The sequence below is a fragment of the Macrosteles quadrilineatus genome, unplaced genomic scaffold (genome assembly GCF_028750875.1).
Source record: "Macrosteles quadrilineatus isolate MER2022 unplaced genomic scaffold, UCM_ALF_1.0 Scaffold_1__1_contigs__length_201487025, whole genome shotgun sequence".
In the NCBI taxonomy this organism is placed as follows: domain Eukaryota; kingdom Metazoa; phylum Arthropoda; class Insecta; order Hemiptera; family Cicadellidae; genus Macrosteles; species Macrosteles quadrilineatus.
Genome location: NW_026542594.1, coordinates 21,068,698 through 21,091,989, shown reverse-complemented (window position 1 = coordinate 21,091,989; position 23,292 = coordinate 21,068,698). Strand labels below are relative to the sequence as shown.

The 23,292-nt window shown below is 35.4% G+C and overlaps 1 protein-coding gene across 1 annotated transcript in view; it reads right to left on the bottom strand.

Annotated features, from left to right (window-relative positions):
• Nucleotides 1–1,115: 1,115 nt before the first annotated feature.
• LOC129004955 (probable NADH dehydrogenase [ubiquinone] 1 alpha subcomplex subunit 12) overlaps nt 1,116–23,292 on the bottom strand; it is a 33,139-nt gene continuing 10,962 nt past the window's right edge. The window contains exons 2-4 of the mRNA XM_054433685.1: nt 18,769–18,851; nt 6,695–6,810; nt 1,116–1,317 (exon numbers count right to left, since the gene is read on the bottom strand). Of these exons, the coding sequence (XP_054289660.1) occupies nt 1,186–1,317; nt 6,695–6,810; nt 18,769–18,851 (331 nt within the window). The 3' untranslated portion in view covers nt 1,116–1,185. The remainder of the gene's footprint in view (nt 1,318–6,694; nt 6,811–18,768; nt 18,852–23,292) is intronic.

Sequence of the window (23,292 nt, the reverse complement as noted above, 5' to 3'; positions counted from 1 at the left end):
AATTGAACACCATAAATATATAGCCTAGGATACTTTATTTCCCTCTAAGTGGTCTTCGTTGATAAACACTTAAACCACAACGTTCAATGTACGTCTATTTTCAATTGACAATAAATTACAAGGTAGTTTGAAGGTAGTTAGTAATATATTTCGGAACTCTATCATAACTGTTTTTAAGCAGACTCTAAAGATAATGAGACATTGACAGTAGAAATACTGGTGAATTTATCGCTATATGATGTAGGGCCTGCCGCGAGACGGTGGTGATCGTCTGTAGATGCAGTAATGAGTGCAGACTGCTGAGTGACAACTGGTATACATCCATAGTTTGTTAGTACATAACTAGTCATGTTGGTAGGCCTACAGCTTCCTTTTTACTTCTCATATTATTTATAAAGCAGATAGGTTCAAAATGTAGTTCACACACTAAAAGTGAATGTAAAGCAGTGTCGGGAAGGCCTTTCCGTTTTTTGATGCCGTATTTGCCATTTATCACATACACTCGTCTTAATACCTGGTATTGTTCATGAAAATATCCACATCATAATACAATTGTAATTCACTACACATAATACTAACACTTTTTCACTCTTGCTAATCCATCTTCTAATAAACCTCCTGTTACTTACATAACCAAACAACCACAAATAAAGGTTAACCATAACAATAAACAACAACAAAAAATACGTAAATAACAGCTAGTCATGTCGGCAATGAAGTCTTGGGCCTAGCGAATGTCGGTTCTAAGACATTCGCTAGGCTTCGCATGGAAATTGATATGACAAAAATGGCTTGGCGGCAATATCTATTTTGCGTAGCATATGTAATCTTTGGTTGTACTCTTGTAAGAATCTATGGTAGATCCTTCAGAATAATTAATAAGCAAAATTTCTAAAAACGAACAATGAAAACTGGATCTTACTATTCTTACTCCAAATGCCTTAAATGGTAGAACACTTGTAATTTCATGCTTGTCTGATAACTCTGATCATGTTACCAGGCTAAAGCTGGAAACAGGATCATTTGTAGACAATTTTTCTCTGAATATGGTCAATGCCACCAACAATGTTTGCCAAAAAGAGGAAGAGCACACAGGTTTCATAATCAGTATACAGTTTCCTAATAAACAATTTATATTATTTATAATACACAGTTACAGCTACTATTGACTCAGCCTGGGAGGTATCACTTAGCCTTGGGAGGTACCCAGGCCTCTATCTTGGGAGGGGTGGTGGAGTAAGGGACGTATTGTTGTGGAGTACCTGACATGTTCTCCTCATGGTCTGACATCCATGGGTACTTGGGACGGTTGGGGTCCTGCAACAGAAAGCCAAGTATCCTCTCAAGTAGGCCTAGGCTGTAGGATGGATTTAACAATTATCTCACAACGAAAAGTAAATGTTGTAATGATTCAGTTTCTGTTAAACATAACGCAATGTTTACTATCCAAATGTCAACATGACATGGAAAATGAATTTCATTATGCTTGTCAGCATAGAAATAACTGATACAAAATCTTACTAAGCTATTGAGTGTATACAAATAAGTATACAATTAAAACAGTGGAATTAGACAAACTGTTAAGTAGTAAAGGCAAATAAGTAATTTTAACCCTTCATGGGTGTCTTGGATTTTTAAACATAATCGGTGACACAAGGAAGTTTTTTCCTTGAAACATTAGACAAAAAATGTATTTTTATTGCTCAGAGGGGAGCGAGCGAGCTGGTCTAGTGGTAGAGTGCAAGACTTCGGTCTCTGATGTCCCGGGTTCAAATCCCCCCCAAATCACCAATAGATTTGATCTACGTGATAATGAAGCAACCCTTAGGTCTAGCCTGTAGTAATGTGAGAAATAATCCCGGGCTCGTGCCTAGCGTCCTAGGAAAAAATAAAAATGTAATTTTATAGACCTACATGATACATTTATACAAAAAGGTAAAAAAACCATGTTGGCTTATAGAAAAGTGTACATAAAATCAATTAAAAAAAGGGTGCTTACTTATTATACCGACCACACCAATAAATCAACTTCCAAAAAATAAGATTTTAATTAGTTTAAACAACAAAATCTTCCTGACCTAACCTAACAAACCTTAGGTTCGGTTATAATTATTAGGTGTGGTCGGTATAATACATAAATACCAACAAACCTTACTTGACATGTTTATAGAAATATGTAGCAAACAAAACAACAACACCATAGGTGGCACATGGAGCTACACTGGGCGAGCTGTGACACATGGGAGAAGTCTAATAACATATCATGTGCTGTTGTACTGGGAATCAATTTGATGTAGATGGGTTTTATCTCACATCCAGAAAAATGTTAATCCACTCATCTGGTGCAATGAATAAAAACCCTTTAAGAAGCAAAATGCTTATGGAGAATTGTCAGACTGGAATTTTGCCGCCGTAATATGCTTCGTGCGGCCGCTCCTAGGATCGCTCGAGCGGTGGCAGCGCTACTCTATCTCCCTCTCTCTCTAACCCAATTCTTACTCTCACTCTCTCTCACTCAGTCAGCTGATGATGACCTCTGGGGTCTTATGAAGCTTGGCCTTTTACTTTTAGTGCATTTTGCACAGTTTCCAGCCTACGCCTACCTATGCAACGTTTAAGACACAAAAGCCATTTTGCAAACAGGAATCTCTTAGATGGTATCATTCCGTTTCACCCTGACTGTATGGCAAAAATTACAGTCAGGAGTTTTTGGGTGTTCATGTAACTGCAATTATTATTGGGGTAAAATGTGCTGACTGGTCTTTCCACTTTCCTAAAGAATTAAAATCTTAGACATTTAGAATACTTTCAGCAGCGTCATAGACTAACCAAAACAAGTAGACTTCTCATCCCAATTGTAAAATTTGAAGCTCGTTTTTCAAGTCTAGTTTATGTTGGTGACACTGGTGGCTAGTGAGGACGAAATTTTGTTTCTATTATTTTAGGATTAATTTAACGATTTTTGCTTTACTGTTTGGTTATATAAGTAGGGGACGAGTTATTGTTTATGATTAGATTGTTCTATTTGAATTTGGTTAAACAAGTTTATTAATGACTTAAATAACAAGAAACAAATTGTAAACAAATACACAATCCTAGCGGCCCCGGAGGGAACTAACAATAAAATTGTCTTCAGCTTATCCATAAGGATAACAAATCTACTGTAGGAGTATAATTTATCTATGGCAGCATGAATGACATTAAATCAGAAATCAGAAATCCTTTATTGTCCTTAAGCAAAACAATCTTGCAATAGACATAGTGACATATTATGGTAAAATAGGGTTACACAGTAACCCAGTCAGACTAGATTAATAAGCTAATATCACAGACAATAACAGGTAAAAATTTAAAAGTTTAAAAGTAAAAAGAAGGCTGTATGCTGGGTGGAGAATATACTAGATAAACTATTAAACATCAAAACTTAACAACTTTTACATCAAAAAACTCTTTAATCACATAAAAAGGATGTTCAACAAGCCAGTTGTATAGCCTATCTTTAAAAACCAACTCAGGCAATGCTCTTGACTCAGAGTGCAATATATTGAATAACTTTAAGCTCATGATTGAATGGTTACTGGCACATGTACTTAGTCTAAGGGACGGAATTTCAAGTAGAGAGTTAGATCTAGTGTAACGAGAATGGAAATCTTTTCTAACAGCCAAGTCTCTTAATTTTAATTTAACATCAAGTAAACACACATATATGTACAGGTTAATGACAGTCAATATCCTAGTTTTTATAAACAAAGGTCTACAATGGGCTTTGAGAGCTGATTTGGTTACTATTCTAAGTGCCTTTTTCTGAAGTAACAAAACATCACTTATATTACTACCGTTACCCCAGAGAATCAGACCATAGCTTAACACTGACTGAAAAAAAACCAACCAAACATCAAACAGTTAAAATCTGGACTGGTTTTATGAGATTTTTATTCACATCAGGTTAATCTCCTATGTCAAGGCATTTTCTAGATTTCTCATTGATGAAGGTTTTCCATTTTATTATCACTTACATCACTTTCCATAGTTAATTTAAATTAATTATACACCAGTCACTCTAAATCACAAACCCCTGGGACAAAACTAAACTCACTTCACTTGTATACTGCTTCTGCCTCTAGCCAACTGAGCAGGTGGCTGTTTGTACCAGACCAAGACGGTCTGAACTGAAGGTTTTTAGCATGTACACAAAAGACTAAGTCCATGTTAAGCTTGTGCTGTAAAAATTAATTTGTAATATCTCCTCTTACACTAAACACAAATTCGGCATATCAGTAACAATGATTGTAGTGCTAAATTTTGTCTACTATAATGTCACAAAAAACTAATTTTTGAAAACTTTGGACTAGACACGTTTTTAGTTTGTAGTCTGCAATTCACATTTACAAACTCAACAAAAGTTGTGTTACAGTTTGAGATTTAAAAGTGATTTTTTAAGCAATTTTTGCGAAATGAATATATTTTTTTATCCTACACATGTTACTTCTAGAGATTCTGTGTGTGTGTTCTGTGTTTTTATTACTTCTAGGCCCAAGCCCGAGATTGTTTTTCACATTACTTCAGGCTAGACCTAGGATTTGCGGCATCATCACTTAGATAAAATCCATTGGTGATTTGGCGGGATTTGAACCCGGGACCTCAGGGACCGAAGTCCCGTGCTCTAACCATAATACATTTAGATATCATATTTATAGACCCTAAAGGCCTAATGCAAATCTCTAAGATTCTTTTAATCCTATAAAAATCCTGGTAGATAAAAAATAATTTACAAAATTATACTTTTATAGGTACAACAGTTTGAAAACAAGGTTAGGGCATACAAAGTTGGAAACAGGATTAATTTTAAGGATCACAAGTTACAAATTACTTTATTAATTCTTCTGGAGTACTAAAATAATACAGTAGAGTCCCGCAAACTCGGCGTAATGTGGACTGAAAGGGTGCCGAGTGTGAAATGCCGTGTTATTGGGAACTAGGATTAAAAATAAGAACAATACAATTTTAATGCTTTTTAACCGCCTTTTTTATTTGTATTTATATTACAAGTCAGTATTAATTCATCAGATATAGTACAACAAATCCTTGGTACGAGTTGTGATTGATTTGACTGCAACCTCAGGGTTTAGGGTTAGTGCTAGGAACTCTCTTTATTTTCCAATTTCCTTGCTAATCTTTTAATTTATGGGACTTTTTTGTGATACTAAAGTGATAGCCTTTTGATTATTTTCTTTACCAAATGTTATATTAAATTTAGATAGGATTGTTAAATTAAAAAAATTGATAAATTTAGTCTCTCAAGCACATGGCTTATAGCCTAATTTTAATGTCTGTTTGTTTCTAATTCCACTAAAAGTTTTTACTTGAATCAAAGATTTTATATAGGTTTTAACAACTATGAGGCTACTCGATCCACCTCAGAAATAATGTTCACAAATTTCCAACACCTAAATAGGCTAGTCTATAATAATTAAATGGGGATTACCAAGTTCAATTTTCTTCTCTGAAAAACCATTTCTTCTTGCCTGTATGGTATACAAAAATTATTCCTAATGGTTCCAGGTCTTCTTACTATTTGAAATAATAAACTATTTTGGTTTAGCTTTCACTTTTTATTAGAACATATTAATATTAAAACCACGCAAATTTGTTTCAAACTATTACCCAGGCTATTTCATGAAGAAGAAGGAGGAAGTCCAGTTGTTAACACATGTTTTACAGCAACAATGCACTCAGGTCTTCTATTTCTTAAAGTTCACTGTTCACTTTTAGTCACTCAGGCCAATTAAAAGTATATGAAATTTAATTTGGGTAAATTACTTTTTGAGATTTTGTTTAATTATATATATATTTATTTTTACTTTAGCTTGTGTTTGAAATAGATTGTAAACATATATTTAAAATAGGCTGTTAGGCTTAATTGACTGGTAATAGGCTATTTATATATTATTTAAATATACAAAAATTTATGAACTGTTGCATAACTTGAACTGGCTTGAGTCCATCTTTAATTCGGACTCAAAAAATCACTAATTATCTGAGCCAGGTGATGGCCGAGTTATCCAGACTGCCGGGTTATCGAGTGCCGAGTTTGCGGGACTCTAGTATATTTCATCACTAGGGCCTGAAGTGAGTCTTTTTGACCCGAAGTCAAGTTTTACGATCGTGGTGAAGCCGAGGTCAGAAAATGAGCGAGGGTTAAAAAGACACTTTTTGCCCGTGTGGTGAACTATATTTTTCGTCATATTGCATCATTAATCAACAAACTAAGCTAGAATACTAAATAATTTTTATGTAAAGATGACCTCTCAAAACGACTTCAATCTTGTTTTCAATTCTGCTAATGCAAATAAGCAGCGGTTTAGTAAGTGATTCAATTATTTTGTCTATTACGATTGTGTTACAAGTACATTATACCATCAATATGTCGAGCGATCGACAACAATAGGCTAACACTTAACCTAATAAATCAATCGATAAATAATTTTGATCGATACGATTGCCACTATCAAAATTTACAATTCTTTACAACAGCTGATTTTTACTCCCTAGGGACTAAACATGATTTTTATTCCCTAGAGAGTAAAAATGCTACTTAAGACCCACAACGCATGCATTAAAAACGGCTGTTTTTGCTGCAGTATGACGAAAAAACTATTTTTGTAACTAACTATGGATGTATTAGCAACACTACCTTGTGTGGTAGAAGGTCTGTTTTGTAATGCAGCCAGCCGAACCACTCAGCTGGGACCTGACTGCCGTCGTAATCCATCCAGTAGTGATCCGCGTACTCTACCCAGCGATTGCGGCCTAGACAATAAAGTGTTTAACAAGTTCATTGAGTCTTACTGTTCTATGACTCGTGTTATTAGGTTCATAACTACATACTTGTCTTGGAGGAAACATTGAATAAAATATTAATATTCAGGGGAAAATTATTAATGAAACATTATCTACAAAACGTTTAGATAGCCTATTCAGGTACAAACACTTTAAATTGGGATGAATACATTAGTCAGTTTCCAGATGTCTGCCCTGCAGCATATTATTGATACCAGGAGAAGTACGATTATTTATTATGCTTTTTTTTTGTCACATGTCCAACTAGCAGTTACCCGGCTTAACAACTATTATTTTAATTGGTAATTTGTTCTTTACAATGAATAATAAAAGTGTAAATCAAAAATAAAAATAGAATATTTTACTTAATTGCCAGTGGATTTAAACAATGAGGGCTCAAATGAAAGGCCTTGATCCCGTGACGGCGGGAAAAATAGTGAAATTTCCCAGATGTTAACTCAAATTTAGATATAACATAAAATGTTCTTTATAAGAATAGCATTAAAATTCATATACTGCTAATTTTTGTTTACTTCAATACAGCTGATTGAGATTCATCACTAAGCCAGTAAGCAATATTACTTTTGGATTAGGCCTACTCATTTGCCAGTCAGTTCTGCAATGTACTGTATAGGCCTACTATATAATACCCCGCCGCAGCAAACCTGCAGACTAAGCGAATTTCCATTTGCCTGATTGGATTTACACTAAAATGTCTCCTTAAAAATATCACATTTATTCCCTATTTAAATAACATTAGTTTAACGAGTACTTAGGTTTGCTGCAACAGGGAGGGTAAAAAGGTGTTGTTTTGTAAAATGTCAATAGTTTAATATGAAATGAATGCATTTTCCAAATGTGATCAAAATATGATCATAAACAAGCAAACTACAACAGTTTACATATTCTCCGTAAGAATAACATCGGAATTTTAAATTTACAGTTTTTTTTCCCCCTAACCATTAGGCACATAATAACGCTTCAATATACTAAATTATTTATTTTTTTAAGCTCTACAAAATGGTTTGAAAGAAAATGCTAAATTTTAAGTTTTTATGGTCAAATATGGGAAAAACCAATTTTTGCCCCATAAAACCCTCCATAAACCCCTGTTCCCTTAGTCCGATCATGCTGGATCTCGAACTCGTTCGAATAAACTTGGGTTTACACGTTTGTACCAAATTTCATCAAAATCGGATGATTTTTGCTCGAGTTATCCCGCTAACGGACACATATATAAATCTCTATATATAAATGCGAAATTCCGATCAACGCACAGGCCAAACCATAGCACCTAGAAGCATGAGATTTTGCATACATATTCCTCTTGTAGCGTAGGCAGACAATAAGAAGCGATTTTACAAAATCCCAATCGGGCCCGCCCCACAGAAGGTCAAAGTTACCATGGAGTTCATATAGGAAGAATAATTTGTTTTGGGTTTTTGTTTACATTTGTCTGCAATTTATTTAATGACCAGCTGTTAGAATAAAAATTAAGTTTACTAAGGTTATTTCGGACCATATAACCATCATAGTAGTGTGTCAGTGAAATTAACCTAATTTACTGTGGCGTTTTAATTTGATCAACTTCTAATATATTGTGTGATTAGTGTTGTAGAAAGTAGAGTTGAACTTATTTTTTATAGCATTTTAATTTGTAATAACTTATGATATAGTTCTGTTAATATTTTTGTAGTTATGGACACTGAGGATGTTATTGGTGAGTTCGTTCCACACAATATAATTCACATCAGAGGAGATGGTGCGTGTTTATTTACTTGACTCTTATTCATAATTCACCTTACACACATACACACACTAACTGTGCGCGAAGTAACTGTTGCACATGTTGTGAGGAACTGGGACAATGTCTCAATCTTATCCCACGACAGTGACGGGAATAATTACCTTAATTCCAGGGAATACTTCTATGAAATGTCTAAGCCGTTCACCTTTGGTGGGTTGTGTAAGCTGGATGTGGCTTCACAACTATTTACATTTTATTTCGAGGTTTATCGGAATGGTGAATTACCGTATATGTCAAGTTTGGTGGTGAACGTTTTCCTGTGAAAATACTCAGATTTACACTATCCCTGTCTAGCAGGCAATCCCGTGAAAATACTCAGATTTACATAATCTCTGTCTAGCGGACAATTCTACTTTTTAGAGCTTGAAAAGAGCCCGTTTCTTCCAATTGTCAGCCGATCCCGGAATCTCAACAAAATATATTAAGGCGTAAACGGCGTAGCAGCTGCACAGACAAACAAAGGAAAAAGTAGGTGAAGATTGCAAGCAAAAGTATAAACAAACTTATACTGAAAGACCAAAGATTCAATGGATGGTGAAAAATTTATCAGCAATGACATATAATAAGAAAATAGACTATGAAGGAAATAGCTTGGTTGGGATAGCCACCTTGACATTCAAATGTTTTTGTAACTGAATTGACTGAACGTTTTTTGGCACTTAAACAATAATTTTTTAAAAATTTCAACCAATTTTAAAGTTTCCGTTGCGAAGCACGGGTATTCTTATAGTATATATATATATATATGAATTTGAACGGATGGTGTTTTTGGTCTCTAGGGACCTCAAAATGAAAAATTAAATCGGTCCCGGGTCCAGGTTTTACCATGAGTACTACGGTAATAGCTTATTCCCTATAGGGGAAATTCGCTAAAACCAGGGATAGCGTTATCTTTAATAATTAAGACTTTTTAGTTACGTATTAGAATGTTGAAATAAATTATTTTACTGAGCAATTTACAAACTTGTGTATTTTTAAGTAAATTAGTTAAGCATGTGATAAGTAGCCTATAGGTCCGTTTAGAAAACGACCTGCGCAAAATTTTTAGCGCATGTAGGGGAGGTAACGGTGAGGGAGGGTACGTTCCCCCTCTCCGCCAATGGCCGTTTTCACAAGGTGTGTTCATAGTGACGTCATGTGCAAGCTGAACGTGTTTTATTTTACCAAATCATATGTTTTCTTGTAATTTCCCAAAGACTTTTGAATGACAATCATTACGAATTAGCATTGAATATATAACACTATTTAGCGTTTTATATCCAATATAGTGTTGTATTCAATATTGAATATAGTCATAGTGTTATACAGTACAGGGTGCGGCAAAAAACCGATCCATTTTCTGCAGAGCACTGTTCAGCGACAGGTTGTCTAAAAGTGGTGGGAGTAAGCTCGTTGGAAAGCCTACACGATGCCATTTTTTCTAGTCACAGAGCAGTGGTCGCCTGAGCTACGTGCGGTTGTTATGGAGTTGTTTTTAAAAAGTATTGAATTCATCCATTGCAACTCAGCGACAGCAGCATAAGCAGTTTCGTGCATTCTTTAAATTAAGGCGACATGGAGAAGTTCCGTTGCGTATAACAATAATGCGGTGGGTTACTAACTTTAGAACAACAGCTTCTGTGTTGAAAAGGAAGCTGAAAGGCCGACCAAAGTGAGATCGGATGCCAGACAACGAACATTCGACAGAGTTCGTACTGCTGTGGAAAACAGTCCTCGCAGGCCCGTCCGAAAACAAGCGGCTTGCCCAACATGTCTGACTGCTCAGTTACACAAATTTTGAGGTTAATTTTAATCCCTACAGATTAGTTATAATAATAATCTATTTAATGGTGTTATCCATACAGGTAATCACGATGGAACCTCTCCATGCCGAATTAATAAATAAAAGCACGGAGTTGCAACATAGACTAAGCAAAACAAGTAGACTCCTCATCCCATTGTAAATATTGAAGCTTGTTTTTTGTGTCTATTTCATGTACGTCCGCACTGATCGCTGGGGTAGACAACATTTTGTTTCTATTATTTTAGGGTTATTTTCATAATTTGTGCTTTACTATATGGTTATATAACTAGGAGACCAGTTATTGTTTATGATTAAACCGTTTTATTTGGTTAAATGAGGTGTTAAATTACTGAAATAACAAGAAACAAATTGTAAACAAAACATAACCTCTATAGTTGGATGTACAGAACTAACAATAAAATACCCCAGCCGCAGCAAACCTGCAGACTTAGCGAATTTTCATTTGCCTGATTGGATTTACACTAAAATGTCTCCTTAACAATATCACATTTATTCCCTATTTAAATAGAATTAATTTAACGAGTAGGTTTGTTGAAACAAGGAAGGGTAAATATAAAAAATTGAACGAATGATGTTTTGGCCTCTGGGACATCAAAATGAAAAAGTAAATCGGTCCCGGGCCTAGGTCTTACCATGCCACCTAGTCTACGGTAATAGCTACTTCCCTATAGGGAAATTCGCTAATTTGCTTCAGCTGTTCCATAAGGATGACAAATCTACTAAGGGAGTATGATTTATCTATGGTTGCAATTACTGATTTACTACTTTTTTAAAGCGACTGGATAACTACTGCACGTAGCTCATACAACCACTGCTCTATTATTACAAGAAATGTCATCGTATATGCTATCCAACAAGCCTACTCCCACCACCCTCAGACGGCCTGTCGCTGAACAGTGCACTGAAGAAAATAGATCGGTTTTTTGCCGCACCCTGTATATTCAATGGGGGTAGTATATAACATTTTGATAGTGAGTACCTTTTAATCGAAAAACAGTGAGCAGTAAATACTGTAACTGTGGCTGCCTAACAGTAACAGACTGCCTAAATTTGGGAAGAGCCAAATTCTGTCTCACTCCCACAGCTCGGTATCTCTCTCTCGCACCAATGCTACGAGGAGGACGCTTTCTAAGCGGCCGACCTATAGTAGAATCCTAGGATATGGCTCCAATCAAAGGAATTTAACTTAGAATGGCTGAAAAAAGAATGACATTTTTTCTTCTAATTTGGAGGTTATTGTTTTGTTGAAGGAATGTTTAACATGAAATAACCGCATTGACTAAATAATAAACGATTCAAGATTAAATGGAAAACTTCTGGTTTGTTTTGATTTCAAAACATCTGTTAAAGATTTATTCTAAACTTTTTTGTATATTTACTAACATTTTTTATTTGAGATTTATTGTAGTGTAATCAATATTTTGTATGCAGTGGAATAACCTCAACGGCCACGCTTAGAAAACAACCTGGGAATAAAGATGAAATAGGTTCGTACAGGACAGGAAATAGATTTGTTCATTAGGTAAGTACTACTTAAAAAAAATGACTCAGAGGAAGATTGTAAGCCTGTTAAATTACTGGGTGTCACTTTAGATCAGGAGCTTACATGGGAATCTCATACCAACTCAGTAGTTTCTAAACTTTCAAGGGCCTATTTTTTATTACGTAAGCTTCAACAATGTGTTGGCAGAGATATGTTGTTAAAAACCTATTTTAGCGATTTTCACTCCCATTTGTCGTATGCAACAATGTTCTTGGGAAATAATAGTGGTGCTATCCAAGTTTTTGTTTGGCAAAGAAAAGCAGTAAGGATTTTGGCCAATTTACCTTATCAAGATGACTGTAAGCAATACTTTATTAACTACAATATAATGACTGACCCTTGCATTTTTATATTTCAAAATCTAGTACATGTAAAGGAAAACCAGAGTAACTTTATATGTTTTGACAAGGTCCATGATTATAACACCAGAAGAGCACAAGATATTGTCCCATCCTATTCTAGATTGCGGAAAACAATAGTCAGTCACAAATACCTACAAATTAAGTGTTTTAATAAATTGCCACAAGAGATCAGAAACCTCGAAATTCAACAATTTAAATCAAAACTGTCAAATTGGTTTATAAGTAAAGCTTTTTATTCTCTTGATGATTTTTTTGCATATAAATTTTAATTGAATCTGTTATGAGCTAATTCAGTGTTGCTTTGGTGAGTAGTTGTAGTTGAATTATTATTGTTAATTTTCATTAATTTGTTGCTGAATGTTATTTCTGTGTTATGTTTTATTCTGTTATATCTGTTACGCCTCTTTCACACGACGCGACGCCCGCCGGATCCGGCGTAGGGCTATGGGAGTATATGAGTCCTTTCACACTATGTCCGGCGCGCGCCGCGTGGCGAATTCGCCGCACGGCGCGAGTTACCGCCGGATGCACCTTGAGCCGGACGACAGTGCCGCGCGGCGTCCACGCCGGACAACTCGGTGAAGGTGCATTGGTTCTTATGGGAGCTTTCACACGGTGCGGCGCGCGCCGCACGGCCCAACCCCTACGCTGCCTCATTTTAGGCAAACTACCTGACCAAGAGGGTGCAACAGTTAATTAAGAAATTATATATCGTTGTATCGGAAAATAATATATTTAAAGTTATTACAAAACATAGGTACATTTTTATGTTAATCCCATGCAAATCGACCAACTTAAAGTATTAAAACAAAAATTTTCCTTTAATAACTAGAGGAGAATATTTAGTATTAAATTAATTAATTAAAAAATTAAATTAGTAATTTATACGTAATGAAACATTTTTTTTAACTTCTAGAATACAATATTTTCAGATATGACGAATACTTATATATAATACGTGAAGGTGATTTCTACGAAATACTACTCCTCCTTTAATAATGAACCGATTTTTACAAACGATGTGTCAAAATTAAGTATTTGTTGTGTACACGCCCCCTTTCACCAATTCCTGTAGTTAAAGTCCTCGGGCTTTGCCCCTCAGGCCATCAAAATCCCAATGTATATATTTCCCAACAGACTAAAAATTGTGAAAGTTCTTGAACTCCCATACCGATTTGCATAGTTTAAGTTACATGATATGACTATTTATTTTTCCAAGATCTTTCACTGGGGAGATTCTTGGTCATGTCATTTACTTATATTATGCCTTTTACTAATTGTTCACAGTTGTACTGAACAGATTGTAAAATAAAATAAAGTTTAAAAAATCTTATGAAGACAAGATTTTGTTTAGTTAAACGGACGAATAATTTGTATTAATTACAGCTGTTCATAGTACACACATGATACACACAAGAGTTTTCGTTTTCAGTTTCGATAGATGGAGTGGAGTGAGCGTTCGTTTTCAGAGTGAGTTCGTTTCCAGTTTCGATAACTGGAGTGGAGTGATTGGTTACATTATCTTTGAGTTGACTCTCACACGTCAACGGAAATAGTGACAGTTATTCGTAAAAAAAACTCCTTTAATATTTTGCAATTGCTCAAATTCGAGCAACAGGTGCACTAGTTTATTATATTTAAAATTATCCTATTCATTTAATTTGAACTTTTAAGTGGAGTATTCATTTAAAAGCCACAACTGAACAGAAAATAATAAATATTTAGGAGTGCCGTACGGCGCGCGCCGCACGAAACCGTACTAGTGTGAAGACACACGCTTGTCCGGCGCAGCGCCGCGCGGCAGACGCCGTACGGCGCGCGCCGCTTCGTGTGAAAGAGGCGTTAGTCTGACAAGTATGTTGTACTATTTCTTTTTATACTGCATGTTACAATACTGTTTTTTTTTATGTTCTTTGACGTTGTCTGTAGAAATGTGATGTTGACAAATGACAATAAATGGATTCTGATTCTGATACTATGACCAAGTTCCAATGGGCGGAAACAAATATTGTTTGGAGGAGATTATAACTGCATGTTGCTCCAAGTAAAAAAAGGTTCAAATAATATAGCCTCTGCCTAGCATGCAGGGTGGTAAAGGGAGCATAACAGTTGATATAACAGTAAAACCTAGAGGTAGTTTCTGTTTCTTCAAACCAACCAAAAATATGCATGAAGGTGCTGATGAAAAGTAATTTTGTGATTAGTTTCAATAAATGGGCAATGGATCCCTAACTAGTCGCAAAATAGTAAGGAATCAGCCGTTGGTTAGGCCCTTTTTTGATGGAATATGTAAAGTCAATTGCACCCTTAGGAGGAATACCACCACACAATCTTACACTAGGCTAATAGTAGTTTTTATGTTGATAACATACAAATCTAGCGTTAAGTTTGGTCAATGGGATACCTTTACTTTACACTAATTTTGCTAAACCTTTACAAAAGGAGCATAAACTTAGAAATATTAACTGGGTTGGGGTGCTAATTTAGCGGTTTACGCCAAGAGCTAAGCTTATCTCAACACAAATTTATTTGCCTTTTCATATTTGACGAAGACAATTTCCAATATTTCAATCAGGAAAGCCTTTTTATCATCATTAACCAAAAGACCAAAGCTACCCTAGTAAAACAATATCTATTCACAAACATTTTTGATGCCTTTAACAGAGTTGAACCTCTGGAATCATTCAAATTATTTATTACAAATTACATCAACAAAATAAAAAAAAAGAGAAACAACAAACTGTTTTTTACACAAAAGATATGTTGTACATGGATATCTATCTTGACACATAGATAATTTTAATTCTGAGTTTGTTTAAATATTACAATAATTTGTTTTGCATTTGAGCTTTTTAGGGACTTTGTCCCTACAAGCACAGAAAACATACTTCTATAACCCAGAATCATTGACTATTGGATACTGAAGTTGGATTGATAGTCAGCATTCTGGGCTATAGTACTATGTTTTCTGTGCTACAAGCCACTAGGATATATATATATATGTATCCGTTAGAACGATAACCCGAGCAAAAATGATCGATTTCGAGGAAATTTGGTACAAACGTGTAAACGGCGTAAAAATTGGGACGTGTTAAAATTTGGACCAAGAGAATGGGGTTTTAGGGGAAAAAATTGTTTTTCTCGTTTTTGACCCTCAAAACATAAAATTTCCCAAATTTTCTCAAGACCATTTTGAAGAGCTTAAAAAACAAATAATTTAGTATAAGCCTATTGAAGTGTTTTTGTATGGTTATTGGTTACGGAAAAAATAGTAAATTAAAAATTCCCATGTTATTCTTATGAAGAATAAGTAAACTGTTGTAGTTTGCTTGTTTATGGATATATTTGGATCAAATTTGGCAAATCTATTTATTTTATACTAAGCTATTAATATTTTACTAAATAACACACTTTATTACCCTCCCTGTAGGCAGCAAACCTAGGTACTCGTTAAACTAAATGTTATTTGAATGAAAATCAAACCAGGCAAATGGAAATTTGCTTAGTCTGCAGGTTTGCTGCGGCAGGGGTATATTCATCATCAGCAAGTTTGGTTAGTTAGGTTCGGTTATGACAGTTTGATTTTATAATTGATATAGTTTAAAATATCGATTATTTAAATCCAACTGAGTCAACAAACAACAAATAGTGACGTCTCAACCCTCAAGAGAAGAGAGTGAAGTCACACCATGACAGCCAAATACAATGCTGGGATAGCATACCAACTCAATAGTTTTTTGGTTTTTTTTGGGCTGCGGGGTGTTCGCAGCTGAAATAAAAGTTGTGCCTATGGGCACAGGGTTTTATAAGGTTAAAATTGCTTTAACCATTTTTACCCTTAAAATATAAAATTTTTCAATTTTTTCCTTCACTAGTATTTTGATGAGCTTGAAAAAATTATTGAGTACATTGAAACATTATTGTACGCTTTGTGGCTACGGAGAAAATTACAAAAATTATAAATTTAAAATTCCCATGCTATTCTTATGGAGAATAATAATAGAATAGTAAACTAGGCCTATTGTAGTTTGCTTGTATATGGATGTATTTATATCAATTAATTAGGCAAACTTATTTCATATTTAATGACATGTAGCCTATTTACATTTCAGTGAAAAAAGTAATACCTTTTGTGTAGTAGTAAACCTAAATAATCCAAACCTAAATTCTATATTCTTATATGGGCAAAGTTTGCTTATATGCATATGCTTGCACAAAGATCTCAAAAACAGCTTCAGCGATTTCCTTCAAATCTATAAAAATAAAATTAGAGTTTTAAATGTAAGTTACATTGCTCAGAATTATGTATTTTTTGGTTATTTTTACATTTTATACATTAGGAAGCCGAAACAAGTCTTATCTCAATTTCTATCCGCCTGTCACGGCCCAGAAGACATTTTAGGCGGCCTTCTCCTGAAAAACAAAAGCATCGATCGGGATCCAAATAGTCTTTTTGTATTCACTGGATTAGCGAGAGTGTCTTTAGCCATTAAAATATGGCCTCACTACTTTTGAAATAAAATAACGGACATTCAAAAACTGAATTTTGTAAGATTTTTGTCAAGATTTCTCCCAACCTTATACTGGGTGTCCCAGAAAGGAATGCACTTATATTTTTTATAAAGCCGAATGTCCAAGAGAGTTAAGATAAGAAGCTTATCAGGGCTTTGTAGCTATGCACGTGGAAAAACATTTAACATGGTTCTCTTTTCTAGTGAGCAGCGTGATTTCTGTGTACGGCACTATTACCAAACGCTTTCTTATGTGACAGTTTGACAACACTTCTGTGCTGAATACAGACTTAATCTCAACCAAACGCCATCAGTGAACATAATTAAATGCTGGGTATGCAAATTTGAAGCTACAAAATCAACTATGAACCCTCGTCCCATTGGTGGCCATAGAGAAGCGTGTTCTGAATAAAATTTCAAGCGCGTTCGAGATGCTGTAGAGGATAATCCACATTGATCAGTAAGAAAACACGCTACTGCTTTGAATATACCCCGAACCATTATTCACTGCATTTTGAAACCGGATTTTAAGTTACACCCGTACAAAATTCAGTTAGTACAGGCATTAAAAAAATACAGCATGGGTATCAGGAGTCTCATGACTGCAATAAGGCAGTTATTTCATGGGAAAGTCATTTCCAGATTTAGTGACACCAACTTTCTTCCGAGAAGCCCAGACCTAGCTCCACTAGACTTTTTTGTACGGGTAGTCGGGTGTACAACAATGCTCCTGCTACCCTCGATCATCTGAAGCAAAATATTCTTGACTAAATTGAAGCCATCACACCATAACTATGCCATCGAGTCTTCGCAGATGTAAGGTTTCGTTTGGTGGAGTGCTGGCACCGTAGAGATCTACATCTGGATGATGTAATCTCTGACAACTAATTTCCCTGAAGTGTACAAACTAGTGTTATTGGGAAAATTGCTGTAAATAAAGCCATTTTCCTGTTTTGTTCGTTTTAAAAGTGCATTCCTTTCTGGGACACCCAGTACTTTATTTATGAAATTCTAATCATCTGTTTGGAGAATACGACATCTATTTCGTATTCCAACGAACAGCTGTTTGGATAAAGATAATTTTTTTTAGCTGTCACTGGATATTTTTAGGCCTACATTAAATGTTGTTTACAAATACTGCAACTATTTCCGATTAAGTTTTGTAAGAACATCCAAAACCAAGTGAGATTAAAAACGTCGTGCCTCACATAACGGATTTAATAAATCGTAATTGCAATAATGTGTACTGTAACTGTAAATGAATTTAAATTTCTAGACATCATTCAGGTCGTTAACTGGAGATTCTGTGTGTGTGTGTGTGTGTGTTTCAATTTGAGTTTTGATAACCGGGAAAAAGACCCTGAAACAGTGCTGTATACGAAGTTTTGCCTGCATATCTGGAAAAATGCACACTAAATGTGCAAACCAACTGCTAATCTAATTATAAGAAGGTTTCAACTGACTAAAAGATCCCGTCCGTGGAACGGGTACACAGCTCGTGTTGTAAATAATTTATTTCTGGCCTAAAAACGTGTTTCATGAAGTTAATAGTTGGCAATGAAATAACAATGAAAATCGTAAACATCACAAAATAGAAAAGAAATAAATATAACAGCTAATTATAAACAGCCCTTAAACCAAAGAGGTTTTTAATTAATGACTGGAGGGCAGTGAGATGCTATCCTTAAAACTGGAGTTAGCGTGTAATAGTAAACCGGCGACACAGTTGATTTTATTGGGCTAGAAAGCTGAGCAACGCTCAGTCCCCGTGGTACTAAGTAAATATTTGTGCAAATCCAATCATGTAAATGGACATTTGCTTAGTCTAGAGGTTTGCTGTCGCAGAGGTATTTTAAATAAATAAATAAATCTTGGATTTGGCTTTATAAGCCAAAACTTACCATAGAAATAGTAGTTGTTCTCAAAATATCTGTTGCCATATTTGTCGACTCCTACAAGTGTTCCTGTTTTTAAATCATCTTGTCTGTAAACCATACAGAAATCATATTACAAAAAGATTAAGATTAAGGAATTTTATTATGTCAAATAAATATGGGATAAGTTAGTTATGTAGTCTATACATGCATAATTTTCCAACTAGCAACAGTGTTAATATGCATCAGGCAAGACGAAACCATGACATAAACTTTAAAACTTTTTTGTTTTTTCTCTCCTAAACATAAACAGACTCTCAAAAACAAAAAACACCAATGCTTTTCAGAGTATGGCTCTTAGGGGCGGTTCACAAGCTAGGGACTTCATAGTCCGCGACCAGACGTTGGTGTCGGACTATATAAGCAACGACCTTAAATGGGTTCACGAGACAAATTCTAATGATGTGAAACCAGGGCTTATTTTAGTCGAGACCAAATCTAAGCGGAGCGTAATGGCAGGGATTCGCAGGGAATTTTCGTTGAGACATTGGTAACAACAAATGGAAACACATGTGAAGCCACTGCTCCTTACGCACTTCCAAACAATAGGATATGATCGTGAATTAAGGATGAACCAAAACAATTATTTTACTACTCGCATATTTACTCTCTCAAAGCTCGCCAATAATAATCTATCACAGTTTATTGATTTATAAACAGAATCCTGTATGAAAAGTTTGTATGAAATCAGATAATTGAAGATTTAAGCGAAATAGATTTTTCTGTGTGCATCATTGTAATTCAATTTAGATTTAGATGCATGACATAAAATAACAGGATGAATGCCTATTTTTTATAAATGCCTGATAATTTGGGATGGTTTTTTGGGATAGGCTAATTGTAACTAAACCTACTTAAATGGTACAATTAGAAGATCTATAAGTATTGAAACTAGCCTAAAATGTATTTAGAGGTACTAACTAATTAGATATAAAAATCGTATGTATGTGCTGAGCTTTAATCAGGGAAAATCGTGATTGTAATCTGAGAATATTCTTTACGTTATTCTTACAGTCTTTAATAATCTAACTGTAAAATGTTGAAAATAATAATAATTCTGTAGTTTGCTCGTAATATTATTTACTAGTGTACCTGTTGCTCAAATTCAAGCAATTGCCAAGTATTACAGGCGTTATTTTAAAACGAATAACAGTCATAATTTCCGACGACTTTAAAAGAGTTGACTCAAAGATTATTGAAATACTCACGATGTACATAACAGTTTGATACTAGTGTACCTGTTGTATATAATAAATAATTCTTGTAAATATCTTATCATTTTTCTAAAGAAAGCTGATCTTATTTTTTAGTGTTTTCTACAAATGTTTCCCACTCATAGCTGCATTAGGTTAATTAGGCATAATAACGATTATAAATTAAAAAAAACTTTATTTCTATTTCTTCTACTTGGTGGTGTTCTATGACTTCCCTATCTTTCCATAGTTTACGAATTGGCTCTTTCAATGATTTTTCGAAAGAAATGCAGCACAGTGTTAATTCAGTTTTCTTTTTAGTACCTATATCAAATTATCCAAGCTTTTTCACTTTTTTCCATTGTAATATTTAAGCCAACCCTAATTCACACAGTAAATATTTCATTTCAATCAAGTCAGTGAATGTTTGTAGAACACAGAAACCCTTCCCGACAGACCGCCACTGCCCACCACCACCCACGACCGCTCAAGCGAACACCATTACCGCAACGATACGTTGTACAGCCATCGGTCTCGGTGGTGTAGTCGATAGCACACCGGGCTGATAATTCGAAGGTAGCCTGTTCGAAACCCACCGGGGGCATTATCTTTTTGATTCAATTTTTTTCATTATCAGCAAGTTTGGTTGGTTTGGTTCTAGGTTATGATAGTTTAATTTTATAGTTTAAAAATTTTATAATTGAGTTTGAGATATTTATAATTTTATTTTATAAACAGATCTATTTTTGTTATTAGTAAACCTTCATTTGATATTTTCATTAACAGCAAGTTTGGTTAGTTTGGTTAGGTTATGACAGTTAAATTAATTTAAATTTAACCTGCAAATGATACGTTTTGACAGCGACAGTGATAGAGATAACAATTTCCCTTTGAACAGTTCGGCTATGCACGGTATGATGTGTTCTGCACGGCGCGTTCGCGGTTTGTCGGTAACGTCTCATGTAGAACACGTTTTCTTAAATTGCAACTAAAATATTAACAGCAATTATATTATCCAGCTGATCATAATATAAACAAATTTGTTCTTCATAAGGATAACATGGGAACTTTAAAAGCCACTGGGGCAAAGCCCAAGGGACTTTATCAAAAACGTAAGGTCAGTTTGCAAATCTACACACCTAGACGAACATTTTGGTATGTAATATGTTGGGTTTAATATTAAAATAAAAAAGCCTTATTGTTCACAACGTTTCATGTAGCGTAGTAATAATATAGAAGATGTAAACAGCAATAGTTTTTTATTTACTTGTGTTGTTGCGATTTTTAAAATCAGTTTCATTGGTATTACAATGTGTACGTATATTTAGGAAAAACGTTGTTTTTATACTTGTGGCATAAATTCAGGATATATCAGTTTCGAGGAAATTTGATGCATTCTGCTTTCATTACCAAACAAATAGCTACCATCCAAGCTTTACTAACCTAATAAATCACCAGTTCCTCGTTGAAAAGTGCCATCAGCCAAAAATCTTAGTGCAACTAACACTGTTTTCCAATTTGGAATACTGTAATGGACTCTCTTGTCGGGAAATCCGTGCCTAGGTGTGAACCTCTCAAATGACTGGCATCTTTAGAAAATCTAAATCCATCATTAAATTCATCAAGTCATAAAAGGGTTGTAGTCATGATAACGAGCTGGTCGTATGCGAGGTAGTGGTGTTATGTAGTAGTCAACATAATCAAAATATTCCATAGTCACATTTACTACACAGCGACTAGTGAGTACAACCATAGAATAAATAAACACCACAGTAGATTATCATAGATACTAGGGTTGCTTTCAGAGAGGTGAAAGCCAGTTGAGCGGAACAAATGTGATTTGATATTTGTATAATAACTAAATGTAAAAAAGTCAATAGATGTATTAATGCTTGTTTTATTGATTAAAATTATAATAATTCAAATTTGTTTTTACTACATCTTAATATTCAGGCACCTCTTCCAGAAGTGCATTATGGTAGTTTTGACCAGGAAAATATTACAGTAGTTGGAATCTGATATTAACATCCAAAAAGGGCATTAAAGTATAAAAAAGAGAAAGGAAATTTAACGTTCAAATTCAACTGTAGCCTACAACAAAAACATTGGTCTTCATTTTCCACCCTTACAATCGGTTAAAGTATTTAAGTATAAGAAAACAGTAACTATTTAAAAAACGAGTATTAAAGTATAACATCAGGAGGGGAAATTTGACATTTAAATTCAACTTTGCAACATAAACATTGGTCTTCATTTCAACCCTTGCAATCGGTTAAACTCAGCTTTCTTTCCTTAAAATAATTTATGATTGTTAATACCAAGTATTCTTGATATGATTGCAATGTAACTGGAATGTAGGTCTTCTACCATTATTGGGACGATTTAGAGACGGCATTTTAATACTGGCCTTAATAAAACCATTGACCATTGGATACAGAAGATTTTGATGAAAAAGCTGGCTATAAATTTAACATGGGGATGGAATGTCTAGTTGTATTGATAGTAACCGCAGGGGGCTCACGCTTGCGTGGGTTCGTGGCCTGGGCGACCACGCGGACCCTAGCTCTCCCAGAGGGGAGGTAACTGCCCGGTGTCAGACCCGGCACTTCAGGTAGACCACAGTTATGGACGACTGGTAAGCGCCAGCCCCTTAGGGGGAGCCTCCAGTGACATTCCCTCCATTCAGGGTGGGGGGGGTGTTTAGCTCTCAGTGACGCCGTTAATTCCGCCTCTCCTCATCTACCTGTAACTGTGGTTGTGACTGAGTCCTACCTGTTGTGTTCGACTGACATTTTGTGAGGCATATCCTCGACTTTGGAAGTAGCCTCGTCCTGGGAGGTGAAATACCTAGCCCCCAGAGGGGAGGTAAATGCTCCGTGTTGGTATCGGCATTTTCAAGTTGGCCACAGACATGGTCGACTGGGCATCGGGTCCCAGTGACATTCCTTTATCCAGGATGGAGGGGTGTTTAGCTCTAGGAGAGATGGAAGTACATCATAATCTCTAACCTACCTGTGTCTGTGGTTCTTTGGGCTTCGGCCTGCTTGTTGTGAGCGACCAGCATTCAGTGGGCAAATCCTCGACTTTGGAAGTAACCTTTCCTGGAGGTGAAAACGGGCAAGTACCCGCAGCTCACGGGGACACTCAAGGGCAACGTAACTTTCCGCAGTGTGAGGGCAACGGTTTGTAGGTACTTATGCAGGCCTATCCCTGTCTCTGAGCACGGACGGTATGGTTATCTTGAGTGTGGAGGGTTCTTCCCGGAACCTCAATTGAGTCAAGGGTGTCGCCACCTCTG